Below are 12,667 nucleotides of genomic sequence, written 5' to 3' on the forward strand. Positions count from 1 at the left end.
TTTTAGCCACAAAGGCACAATAACACACTTTACTGAAATGTGCCTTGAAGAAGGAAGGAAAGGCAGCTTAATATTCCTCCTTTAGAAAGAGGAGATGAGGAAGGACCAGGGAAAATAACAACATTGGTTAAACAAATAACATCATTTAAGAGAAAGGGTGATGTGTCAGAAGGCTCACCAAATGAGGCTAAATTAGTTAAACAGAAGAACAAACGGAGAACTATTTTAGTCCATATATGTAAGGGAGGATGTAGTTCTGGACTTAATTTCAGGGACTGGAAGTGGATAGATGGAAGAGTGTTATCTGTGAGAGAGCATTTTGGTGATAGTGAATATAAATCTGTTTGGGTTACCATAATTATGGAAGAGGGCACATATACACCACAAATAAAAGGTCTCAAATTGGAAAAACCAAATTTTAATAAAGTCGAGGTGAGATTTTGCAAAAATGGATTAAAAGCTGCAACTTGAAGTTCAATCCATGACTGAGCAGTGTACTCCTATAGACAAAGGTGTGACTCCCAAGTCTGGAGTCCCCTAAAAGAATAGGAAAAGCTGAAAATAGCAAGAGCTCAATACTGCAGGAAGCCTCGTGGTATCTAGGAAGTGCAGTGGTGAAAGTCTAATGGGAAATATGAAAACAAAGAACAAAACAAATATTGTTAAGTGAGAGCACGGATGGTTGGAAATATAAATATATAGAGAACAAGAAGTTCTGCTTTCACAAAAAAGGGGCACAATGCAGGCATTGTGGTTAAGGAGGTGGGGTGTGAAATACTTGTTGGGATAAACATGCTGAGAGAAAATTATTAAGGAATGTTGCATCTTTCAAAATAGCTGTACCGCAGGGCCTGGATGAAATGTATCCCAGGCTGTCAAGATATGCAAGGAAGGAAGTGGCAGAAAGTCTGGCCATCACTTTCCAATCATTCCTTCCTGGGCATGACAGCTATTAATTAAAATAGTGATCAACCTGAAATGTGAACTGTTTCTCCACTGATGCTTCCTGATCTATTGAGCATTTTCAGGTTTTATTGCAGATTTCCAGCATCCACTACATTTTATTTTTGGACTTGAATAGGGTGAATGGTTTAAGGTGAATACAGCACAGCCTACCTTAACTTGGCAATGGCAAAAAAATTCAGAGCTTCAGTATTAAGTGACATTTATAAATAAGGTATGGATTCATCAAGCATGAGAAGGGTAATCTTTCACTAATGACTGAATTTTTCACAGAGATAACAAAGTGTGTTGATGAAGGTAGCCCATTTGATGAACTTTGTGAATGTTCCACATGGAAGTCTGTTGCGTAAAGACCTCTGAACCTCTCTGGGAACTGGGAAGGAGGGTTTAATCACCTTCAATGCTGTACTTTTCTGTAAACAACATTTCTCTTTTTAACAGAAATACTTCATCGTAATGCAGAGTGTATTTTACCCTGATGAGCGAATACAAGCTCGGTATGTAGTCATTTTCAACATTATTTTATACATAAAATAAGTGAAGTACTTAATGAATCTCCAGTGACAGCTTTTGTTAGAAGATCAACTTCAGTTTGGAGCTCAATCTCATGCTGTGCATAACTAATTACTGCTTTTACTGGTATAAGAATGCACACGACCAACAAGGGAGCATTCATCTTACAGCCAGTCACACCGTTAATTGTCTGCAAATCTTTCCACTGCTCCTCAAGGAAGAGCGTAGCAAAATGAAAGCAACTTTTTGATTCTGCTTCTCCTGGGACAAAGCTTCAAATTTCATTTGCCTTCTTAATGTCCAGTACCCCTACATTTCCTCTCACTGACCTTCCAAAGCACTGAACCTTTGTGTGCGACAGCAATTGCTGTGTTAAGTTAAAACTGTTAACCAACGTTACTATTTGCCCCAGGTATGACATCAAGGGCTGCCAGGTTAGTCGATGGACAGAGCCTGCCCCCGAGGGTAGCAACATCATTGTAGTATTTAAAGACCTAAACTTCGAAGGGAGCACAATTGGCTTGGGTAAGGATCAGTTTACGGTTCTCGTATATTAATCTGTCAGTGCTAATTCTCCCTCCTCTGTGTAAATCTCTGTAGGTTGGCTGCAGTGATTGTTAATTCTCTTGCTGGAAAAGTACTAGGATGCACTGCTGATGTTATAATATCATTGAGCAAATGGAAATTACTGATGAATTCCAGGCCTGTCTACTGTAATCTGAATTTCCAGGATTAATTCCCTTTACATAGAGTTTGTAAACTCCTAAACCTACAACTTGAAAGTTCAGAGATAAAAGCTGGTGATATGTGAGAATCAATAATGTTGGTGTTTGTATTGGTTTATTATTGTCACATGAACCAAGATATAGTGAAAAGCTTTTTTGCATGCAATCCAGAAACATCATGACATACATAATTACTTTGGGGTAGTAAAAAGAAAAGAGAATGCAGAATATAGTGTTGCAGTTTCAGAGAAAGTGCAGTGTAGGTTGACAAGTAAAGTGCAAGGGCCATGATGAGGTAGATTGGGAGATCAAGAGTTCATCTTTTAGTGCATGAGAGGACTGTTCAAGAGTCTGATAACAGTGAAATAGAAGCTGTCCTTGAGTCTGGTGGTTCATGCTCTCAGGCTTTTGTATCTTCTGCTTGATGGGAGAGGGGAGAAGAGAGAGTGACTGGGGTGGGAGGGGTCCTTGATAATGTTGGTTGCTTTCCTGAGGCAGTGGGAAGTGGAGACGGAGGTTGGTTTAGTTATTAACACCCACAACTATTCAACTGGGAATGATGTAGTTTACTAACTCATCAACAAATGCACTCCATTATTTGAAGAAATACTTAATATAGGGGTAGCGGTGTTTAGGTAGTGAACCTTCAGTCCTCATGTGAAGAGGGAAGAGGGGGCACGTGAGTAACCTTGCACACGTTCCAACTATCGATGCCCAACTTGAGACGTGAAAATTCACCGTTAGATCCGAGTGGGGGGGGGGGGGGGTGGAGGTCACATGTCAAACAAACCCCTTCCGCACCATCCCTTGGGAAATGATACCCCTGGCTGAGAAGAACAGAATTCCCTTCACACTTTGGGGGAAAAGTATTTTCTCAATTATCTTCTGTGGCAACTGATAGTGTTCAACAGCAACACTGATAATTTCTATTTGTGCAGAGCATTTAATGTAGTAAAAAAAAACAAGGTACTTTTTGTGTCCAGTTGTCAAGGAGCCATGTAAGGATGGCTGCCCAGAAGCTTGGTCAAAGAAATAGGTTCCAAGGAGCATCTTAAAGGTGCAGAGAGGGAGGTGACTGATGGAGAGCTTTGGGGTGGGGACTCCAGAGGTTAGGCCCTGGGCAACTGAAGGCAAGGCTGGCAGTTTGGAGAAACTATTATCAGGAGATGGAGGAGGCTGGAGATCTCAGAAGGTTGTAGGGATGGAGGAGATTAGAGATTGGGAAGGATCAGGGCCATGGAGGAATTTGAAAACATAATTAATATTTTACGTCTTGAGGGACGCAATAGAGGATTGTGAACCCTGCCTGAGTACCAGTTGTATTAGTCCCAGCTGTACTGTCTTCTTAATCTTTCTGCATTGCTCTGGATTCCTGAAATGTTTTGTTCCAGATCAGCAACGATCTTGGCTTGTTCGGCAAGTGAACATTGACACAGAGTATCTCAAAAGTCTGAACGTTCTGGACTACAGCCTCCTGGTGGCCCACCAACCATTGCACCTCGACGAGCGGCGCCAGAGCTGGTCCCTTGCAAATGTCATCCTCCGTACCAAGAAGTAAGTAGGCCGTCTGGAATGAACCTCCCCATCTCAGCTACACTCAAAGTGTGAAGGAACAAGAACTGGCAACAAGGGGCCAAACAGTCGCCTCCTGTGCTGTTCAATTCCATGAGAATGATACTGGGCTTCTGCTCTATAGGTAACAGGTCAATAGCACTTCTCATTGTTCAAGTCCCACTTCAGGCACTTAAGCCATAATCCAGGCCAACATTTCCATGACTAAAGGAGTCCTGCATCATAAGATGCTTTCTTTCAGAGGAGTATTTAAACCAAGATCACATCAGCCTTATTGAGTAGAATTAAAAGATCCCTGGGCCACTATATTGAAGAAAAATGTGATTTCTTCCCAGTCTCCTGGGGTCAATATTTATCTCTGAATCAACATCACTAAAACAGCTCATCTGACCACTGCTCCATGGCTGCCTGTGGAATCTTTTGGTTACCAATGTGGCCATATTTCCCTGCATTACAACAGTGGCTGTACTTCAGAGAAATACTTAATTGGCTTTGTAGCACATTGGAGGTGAAGAGAAGCCTTAGTGAATTCTTACAACTCTTTCTCCTGTCTCCCACAGATCAATGACCAGCGGAGGCAGCCCCAGTCACTCCATTGGGACCCCAGTGCCAGGGCTGGTGGAAGAGGAATCCACAGTGCTGGTGTCCGAGGTGGTAAGTGGCACGGACAAATGCCACGTCAAGGAGGTCCCCAGGGTAACGTTGAGCTCAGTAGGCAGCAGTGGGTCGGAGATGGAACTGGCTGATGTCTCAGTCCAGAATCGCCGGCTGCTGCCCAACTACAAGAACTCTTTGCACATCATTGACGGGGCCCAGACCCGCTACTTTGTGGGAATCATTGACATCTTCACCGTGTACGGGTTCCGGAAGAAGCTGGAATACCTGTGGAAGTCCATCAGATATCGGGGTCAGTCCTTCTCCACTGTCAACCCTGACAGATACGCCAAGCGACTGTGCCAGTGGGTTGAAGACCACACAGTTTAGAGCTGGGGTAGATTGGGGGTGGATGATGGGGAAAAGTCAGGGGGTGACAGGGCAAGAGCTCGGAAGTTTTGAGTGAGAGTGGTGGGGCTATTTTCTGCCACTGACCTGACAGAAGGTCACAGGGTGGGACTTTGACCTCTCAAACGGGGGGAGACGCAAACTTGTCAACAGGTGTAGTAGGGCTTGTGTGAACCATCGGTGCCAGTAATTGGGGGGAGCTGGCCTGTTTCTGTGCTGTATAATTCTTGGTGTAAAGTCTTCAATATTGCACCACTAGAGCAACTTTTAAATCAGAATATGAGAAAGAATTCTCTGGGCACTGCATGAAAAAGCTGTCCAGACTTGCATGATGCTCTAGACTGCCTTAAATGGAAGGAGAAGGGAAGCCATTACCTTTGAGCCTTAAGCATAGTTTGTACACCCAATTACTCTTCCGTAACATGGGTGAGGGTTGATTTTTTAAAATATGCATGCAGTAAATCAGGGGTCCAGAGCCCACAGCCACTCCAGTCAACTCTCTCCACACAACCTAATCTTCAAATGTTAATGCCTTTAAAGACTGAAAGTGCTGGTCTAGCCAACAATCGATTGATGCCCATTCAGTGCAGCATCACCTCCAGTGGTGTGGAATGGAGTAACTCCATTTCAGGATAAAGATACCAGCTAATGCCAAACCCAGACCACGATCGAGCTTCTTGACACTTGGTGATAATTGATTGTGCGCCACAATAACAGCCTGGCCCCGGAACCAATTTGCAGAAGTACATATTTCCATTTTTCCTTGTGACATGAAAGGAGGCCATTTTGTCCTATCAAGTCCATGCTCTCCCATTCCCACCAGGAAAAAACCCACACAGTCAGAGGGAGAATGTGCAAACTCCACACTGGCCACACCGAAGGTCAGGATTGAATCAGGATCACCAGAGCTGTGAGGCTGCAGCTCTACTCGCTGTGCCAGTGGTGCGATAAGTAGAAGTGGTAATGATTGTTGAAAATGGACTTTTGAGAGTTCAAGTTGGAATGTCCTGTTTGGAAAGGGTGAGTATTGCAGATTCAAGGTACTTTTCAAAAGGGATCAGGCAGATTATTGAGAGAGGATTATATACAGCACTTTGGGGAAAGTCAGTGGGAATAGGACTGTTCAGAAAGTTCGCAAAGAAAAGGTACAGGTATGATGGTCAAGTGAAGACCTTCTGTACTGTGTTTTTCTACCAGGTAAGTGGATCAGTAACCCAAGGATAGAGATTTAAGGTAATCAGCAAAAGAACCAAAGAGAAGATGAGAGGTTTTTAAGCAAGTGTTGGTTTGATCTGGAATGACATAAAAAGATCAAAAGGGGTTTAAATGTAAACTTGAAGAGGAAATAGTAGTTTCCTTTCCCTCTAATTAATCTCAGTCGCTATAGTTCAGTAAGGAAATTGCATTACAAAATAAGAGTGCTTCCATTGGCTAATGAGGAGGATGGGCAGAAATGGCAGAGTTCATTCAGTCACTCAGCAGCCTTCAACTGTCAGTCGGATTGATCCCCAAAATGGGAAATGTTGGAAATGTACAATATCCAACAGCAGCTAAAAATTCAGGTTAATGGACTAGCTGAACTCCCTTTGTTGGCAATGCCAGCTTAAAGATTGATACTCGGCCATATGACTTGTACTGTATCCCCAATGGATCACAAAATATGTAATTGAATCAGGTGGTTCGATGCATCATTGCAGAACCACCACATTGTACCATATCCTGTCGAACCATCACACAACCAGGAGCTCCAACAAAACAGCAGCTCTTCTACATCCAGATAGAACCACAAAACACAGAGAAACCTACCAGAACCACCATACACACAGAACCACAGCAGAATCATCTCATATTCTACACCCTAATAAAACCACTCATTCACCACATCTCAATAGAAGCAACTCATATATTGAACCCCAACAGAGTTACCAAATATACTGTACCCTAGTAGAACCGCTTCTTATGCTGTGTCCTAATAGAACCACTTCATGTACCATAGAAGCACATCTACTGCATCCCAATAGAACCACTTCACATATTACACTCAAAAGGTACAAATAATTTGCATTATCATTCCCATAAACCCACATGGCTCGTAGCAAACTCCCTTTGATTCTTATGACTTGTATATACCTTCATCCTCCATAATAATCTGCAGAACCACGATTTGGAAGTTACCATTTTTCTAATTTGATGCCACTCTTGACTCTGAACCAGGGGGTTAAGGGTCTTGGTCAAGAGGGTGCAATAAATTTGTAAAATGTGGAATCTCAGGCATCGTATATAATTAACTTACACTGTGCAAATAACTGATCAAATTGTATCATATTTGAAAACATAAATGCTAAATAAGATTAATAAAATGATTTTTCCATTCCTTAATTTTTTGTGTGCAGTGGTCAGAATAAATTGGACCTGAAAACCTCGGGTTAAAACAATGTTTCAGAATCTTAACACATCCCAAAGCACCTTGCACCTGATGAAATACTCCACAAGCATATTCATCGAAATTACGCAGGAAATGCACCACCAATTTGTACAGAGCAAGATCCTGCAAACAGAAATGTGAAAATAAGCAGGTAATGGCCAGCACATTGGGGAGGACTCCCTGTTGTTCTTTAAAACAGTGTCATGGGATTCACCTAAGAGCATGTGCTGCCTTGTGCTCTAAGTGGACAGCGTGAGTTAGGGGAAGCCTCAGAATTGTAGATAATTGGATGTTACAATGTTGTCCATTTATGGTATTATCACCACATTACAAGGGCCCCTGGATTCATTACAATGCAGGGCTCATCTATTTATCACTTACAGGAAGTTTGAACCTAGCTGTTTAATCCAATGGTGCACAGAAACATCTTTTACCGATGAGGGACTAAATTGCATCAACTTAGAGTTTGGGACACGGAACCTGCCCTGTCTCGGTTCACCCGATGCCAAAACTCTCATCCTTTGTTACCTGGGAACTCTTCATTCCAAAATACATAAGAGAAAGACTATGAATGCTTGAAAGCTGAAATAAGAACAGAAAATGCTGGAAATACTCAACAGATATTTCTAGCAGCACTCCCCCATCACCGTCTACATCCATGCGAAGTGCTGCACCTGCCCCTACACCTCCTCACTCACCACCGTTCAGGGCCCCAAACAGTCCTTCCAGGTGAGGCAATGCTTCACCTGTGAATCTGAGGGTGTCATTTATTGTGTCTGGTGCTCCCGGTGCGGCCTCCTGTACGTCGGTGAGACCCGACGCAGATTGGGGGACTGCTTCATCGAGCACCTTCACTCCGTCCGCCACAAAAGACAAGATCTCCCCGTGGCCACCCACTTCAATTCCACATCCCACTCCCATACTGACATGTCTGTCCACAGCCTCCTCTACTGCCACGTTGAGGCCAGACGCAGGTTGGAGGAGCAACACCTCGTATTCTGTCTCGGGAGTCTCCAACCTGACGGCCTCAACATCGATTTCTCTAACTTCTGGTAACCCCCCCCCCTCTGTTTTCTTTCCCCCCTCCCTTTGTTTGCCCTTTTCCTGTGGCCCCTTCACCCCTTCTCTTTCCCCTCCCCTGCCCTCATGACCTGCCCACCTCCTTCCCTTTATTCCACGGTCTACTGTCCTCTCCTATCTGATTCCTTCTTCAGTCCTCTGCCTCTTCCACCTCTCACCTTCCAGCTTCTCACATCATTCCCTTTTTACCCCATTCACCCACCCACCTACCTTCCCCCTCTCACCCGGACTTGCCTATCACTTGCCAGCTCGTGCTCCTCCCCCTCCCCCTACCCTTTTATTCTGGCTTCTGCCCTCTTCCTTTGCAGTCCTGATGAAGGGTCTTGACCGGAAACGTCGACTGTTCATTTCCCTCCATAGATGCTGTCTGAAATCTGCAGATTTCCTCCAGCATTTTGTGTGTGTTGCTCCAGATTTCCAGCATCTGCGGAATCTCTTGTGTCACCATTTACAATATATTTACATCTTGCAGTGTGAGTAGCTTGGCATTCATTGCAAATTCTGAGCCAGATTTAATCATAAAAGATCATTGACCTGAAATGTTAAGTGTGTTTTTCCCTTCCCATGGAGGCTGCCTGACATACTGAGTAGTTTCTGTTTCTTCTCCTAACTTCCACTCTCTGCAAACGTCCCCTCACCATTACACTGTCTCTCATATCGAGACGGGTGCTGGAGTGAGAGGTGACGTGTCACAGAGCAATCCAAATTAGGCGAGATGAGAAAGCTCCATCTTTTAGTTATAGCAAACGACATGGAAATGGCTTGAGGCAGTCTCACTTTGGTAGGCTCCGACTCAGACTGGAGAAGACTGTAATTATGAATATGCTTAGAAATCTGAGAAAGGAAAAGGAATGTTCTGAGCTGATCCTGTGCCCAGAAGTTGAGAAGCAATTGCTTTACATTCCTACAGAACAACCACCTGTGATGATTGGTGGGGTGGGGAGTGTATCTTGTCTTTAAGCAATGAATTATTTGGCTCTCAGTTACTGATTACATAGTTACTCAGAAAGGGACTACTCCCTCTGTGCTCTATTGGAAGATTCTTGCTCGTTCCTTCTCTGGCTGGGACCTAACCAAATCTAATATGACAATGGCGCCACCTCTTGGTCTATCAATATTTTACTATTTTAAAAATTTGATTTGGATCATCCCCAGTTTATCAACGGGTTTCGTTTTTACAGACATCCGTAAGTTAATTTTAGCCATAAATTAGAAAATTCACAACATCATTCAATGCGGTAACCATACCTCCACAGTTTTGCAATGAATGACATCAAAAGCATATAAACTAATAAAAAAGAGCAATTTTTTAAAAGGGACAGAGGGGAAACTAGTTCTGCTATTTGTAGGAAGGTATGTATGTATGTGTGTTGGCCTTTTGAATTTAATTCAAATGAAGGCACTTGAGAAGTGGGAATGTTGAATATAAAAAATGAATTTATGCTTCACAATTTTGGGTTGGGAATCACTTGGAGAATTTTGCACAATCGTTGGCATCAAACTTAAAGAAGGTGGAAAGGAATTAGAAAAGGTTTAGCAGATGATACCTGGTTTGAGGTTATGTGGAGAGTTTGGAAAAACTGCAATTGTTCTCCTTAGAGCAGGTAAGTTTAAGGGGAGAACAAATCAAGGTTTTCACAAAGTTGTGAGGGGTTTTGGAGAAAATGTATTTCTGCTATCGTGGTCGAGTTACAGACTGATTTACAAAATAACTGGCGCAAGGGCCAGCAGGGATATGAGCAACAGTTTCTTCACTCAGTCAGGCACTGTGGTGCAGCTAGTAGAGATGTTGTCTCCCAGATCCAACAACTCACAAGGCTCAGAGCCTGGAGACCTTGAGAAGAGGAGGAGGAGGATTCTGAAGACAAGGTAGACAGGAGAGAATTTCCTGATGAACACCTCTGGCATCATCTCCCAGCAACACAAAGGAGGGAGGCTGCTGCTGAGCTGTATTTGTATAATTATCCAAAGAGGTCATGTAGCGAACACAGTGATGTCATCACACTTAGCTCATTCCTTGATACCAAGAGTTAAAATAAACACCTTTATTAAAGTTGCAGTTCTATAAAATTTGTTGTAATTAAAACTTACCTGAACTTCAGCGGTATCTAGGATTCACTTCAGGATGTTACTGCCACTGTAAGAGCGAAAAGGGATCTCCTCAGATACGGATGCATCTCCCAATCAGCCTGCATGGTGACCAGGAGACCCTCCACACAAAGCAATCTCTGTCACCCTGATATTTCTCCAGAACTACGTGGAGAGCAGAGATTACATGTGTTCACCCCTTGCATCCTGCTTTCCAGGTACACAGGCATTGCTCAATTCACATGAATGAAGGGATCCATTACTGAAATTTTGCTGCAGGAACTGTGTCACCTATTGAAAAGAGCACTGATCCCAGGCAAATAAAAACACTTCCCTTGTCTTTGGTCCTCTCCACAGGTGTAATCCTCGTTTCAAATACTGAGGCCTTTGGGCTGCTACTCAACATAAGTACTGCCGACCAGCAAAGTAACACGGCAGCCGAGAGTGATGCCCTCCAGCAGGTTGTTCTGGTGGTTTATTTCTTCATTTACAGGATGTCAACATTTGTTGCCTCACAGACACTGGTGGGTCTGCAAGTCCTGGTTCTGGAGAACAGGTTTCTCTCTCCGAAGAACCAGATGGGTCTTTACAACAGTCCTGTAATTTCATGGCTGCTATCGCTGAGACTAGTATTTTTTTTAAAAGTCCCAGATTTAGTTAATTACTTGAATTTCTCAGTGGTCAGGGCAGGATTGAACTCGTGTCACTGGGTCAATAATCCAGAACTCTGGCTGCTAGTCCAATAACAACACTAAACTGATGCTTTCAGTAGCAGTACTCAGCTCCTTTGAGGGACTAACATTTCAAGTCAATCAGGCCCCTTCTCCAATGAGAAATCCCTCACAAGGTGCCAACTGAGGCTCAGGTTAAATGGACCGGTGCAGGGGGTAAAACCATTGATAATCAGAGGTGGAAGCATTTTGATTCACAACAAACTGATCTGATCAATGCAGAATGCTCCTTCCCTGCACAGTACATCACTTAACACTGGAGATCTCTCACCTAAGCTGTCCATTTAATTCTCCTGCAAAACAGAAAAGGCACGTTGCAGAAGATTCTCCATCTCCCATTTTACTACCCCTGTCACAAGTGTCTGCTTCAGAAGAGGCTGATGATAACCAGGGTGAGTGCAGAACAAGCAGGGGGGAAATTGTGAAGGGAATAACCTTCATCAGGGTTCAAGCGTAATTATCACCAGACCTAGGTAGCAACAATGACATGACCCACAGACCTCTCACTAAAAAGGACCACAGCCATGTGTCCACGAGTGAAGGCACCACTCGTATCAAGAATTATCATTATCAACCGATTAAATAAACAGTTTCAATTATCCCCCCCCCCGTCAAAAAGGGGTGCAATCTGGAAAAAGTGTTCTCACTACACTTTGAGTAACAGATGAATCCAAGCACAAATATAAAACAATAATTTATCTTGAAATTAAACACCCCGATGCCCCTCATGTTTCACTCCCTTGTAAATGGGTTTACAAGTCCCAGCCCAACATGGCAGGGTCATGTGTGACTGCTGGAAGGCTGCTCCTATCATTTAGGGTCACACAGACGACATGGGTGACACCAGAGGTTCCCTAGTCTGGGATGGCTGGTTGTGGGGCACAGGTGGGCATACTGTCTGTGATGCCAGGTGGCTTGATGGCCACGAGGGGGAGACATCAATGAACTGAACAGCACAACCAGTGATCTCTCGGGGTTTGGGTAGACGACAGAACTCAGCCTACTTCACCATTAGTTCAGGAGCTGAGCCACTGACAGACCTCAGGTCACAGTTGTTTTGTCCCTGGTGATGTCTGAGACAGCTCTCTGTGCAGATGATGAAGAGCTGAAGTGAGAAGTCACTGCCTTCACGCACAAGGATCAGTCCCTCACTTCCCACTCTGCCCTCCTGCAGCATTTCTCTCCTCGTACAGAACTGCGAGCTGCTCCCATGCAGCATTTATTGCATCCGGTGCTCCCAGTGCGGCCTCCTGTACGTTGGTGAGACCCGATGCAGATTGGGTGACCGCTTCATCGAGCACCTTCGCTCCGTCCGCCGCAACAGCCAGAATCTCCCAGTGGCCACCCACTTCAATTCCACGTCCCACTCCCATACTGACATGTCTGTCCACGGCCTCCTGTACTGTCACGTTGAGGCCAGACGCAGGTTGGAGGAAAAACACCTCGTATTCCGCCTTGGGAGTCTCCAACCTGACAGCCTGAACATCGATTTCTCTGACTTCCAGTAACCCCTCCTTTTTCTTCCCCCACCAACCCCCCCCCCCACCGCTCCTTTGTCTCCCCTTATT

At 44.2% G+C, this 12,667-nt stretch overlaps 1 protein-coding gene across 3 annotated transcripts in view; it reads left to right on the top strand.

The window, feature by feature from the left end:
* pip5kl1 (phosphatidylinositol-4-phosphate 5-kinase-like 1) overlaps positions 1 to 7,114 on the top strand; it is a 44,394-nt gene extending 37,280 nt beyond the window's left edge. For all 3 annotated transcript variants that reach the window (XM_052037378.1, XM_052037380.1, XM_052037379.1), the window contains exons 7-10: positions 1,405 to 1,460; positions 1,889 to 2,001; positions 3,593 to 3,755; positions 4,334 to 7,114. In XM_052037378.1, coding sequence (XP_051893338.1) covers positions 1,405 to 1,460; positions 1,889 to 2,001; positions 3,593 to 3,755; positions 4,334 to 4,757 — 756 coding nt within the window. In that variant the 3' untranslated portion in view covers positions 4,758 to 7,114. The remainder of the gene's footprint in view (positions 1 to 1,404; positions 1,461 to 1,888; positions 2,002 to 3,592; positions 3,756 to 4,333) is intronic.
* The last annotated feature ends 5,553 nt before the right edge of the window (positions 7,115 to 12,667 follow it).

This window comes from Pristis pectinata, chromosome 23 (assembly GCF_009764475.1).
Source record: "Pristis pectinata isolate sPriPec2 chromosome 23, sPriPec2.1.pri, whole genome shotgun sequence".
Classification (NCBI taxonomy): Eukaryota; Metazoa; Chordata; class Chondrichthyes; order Rhinopristiformes; family Pristidae; genus Pristis; species Pristis pectinata.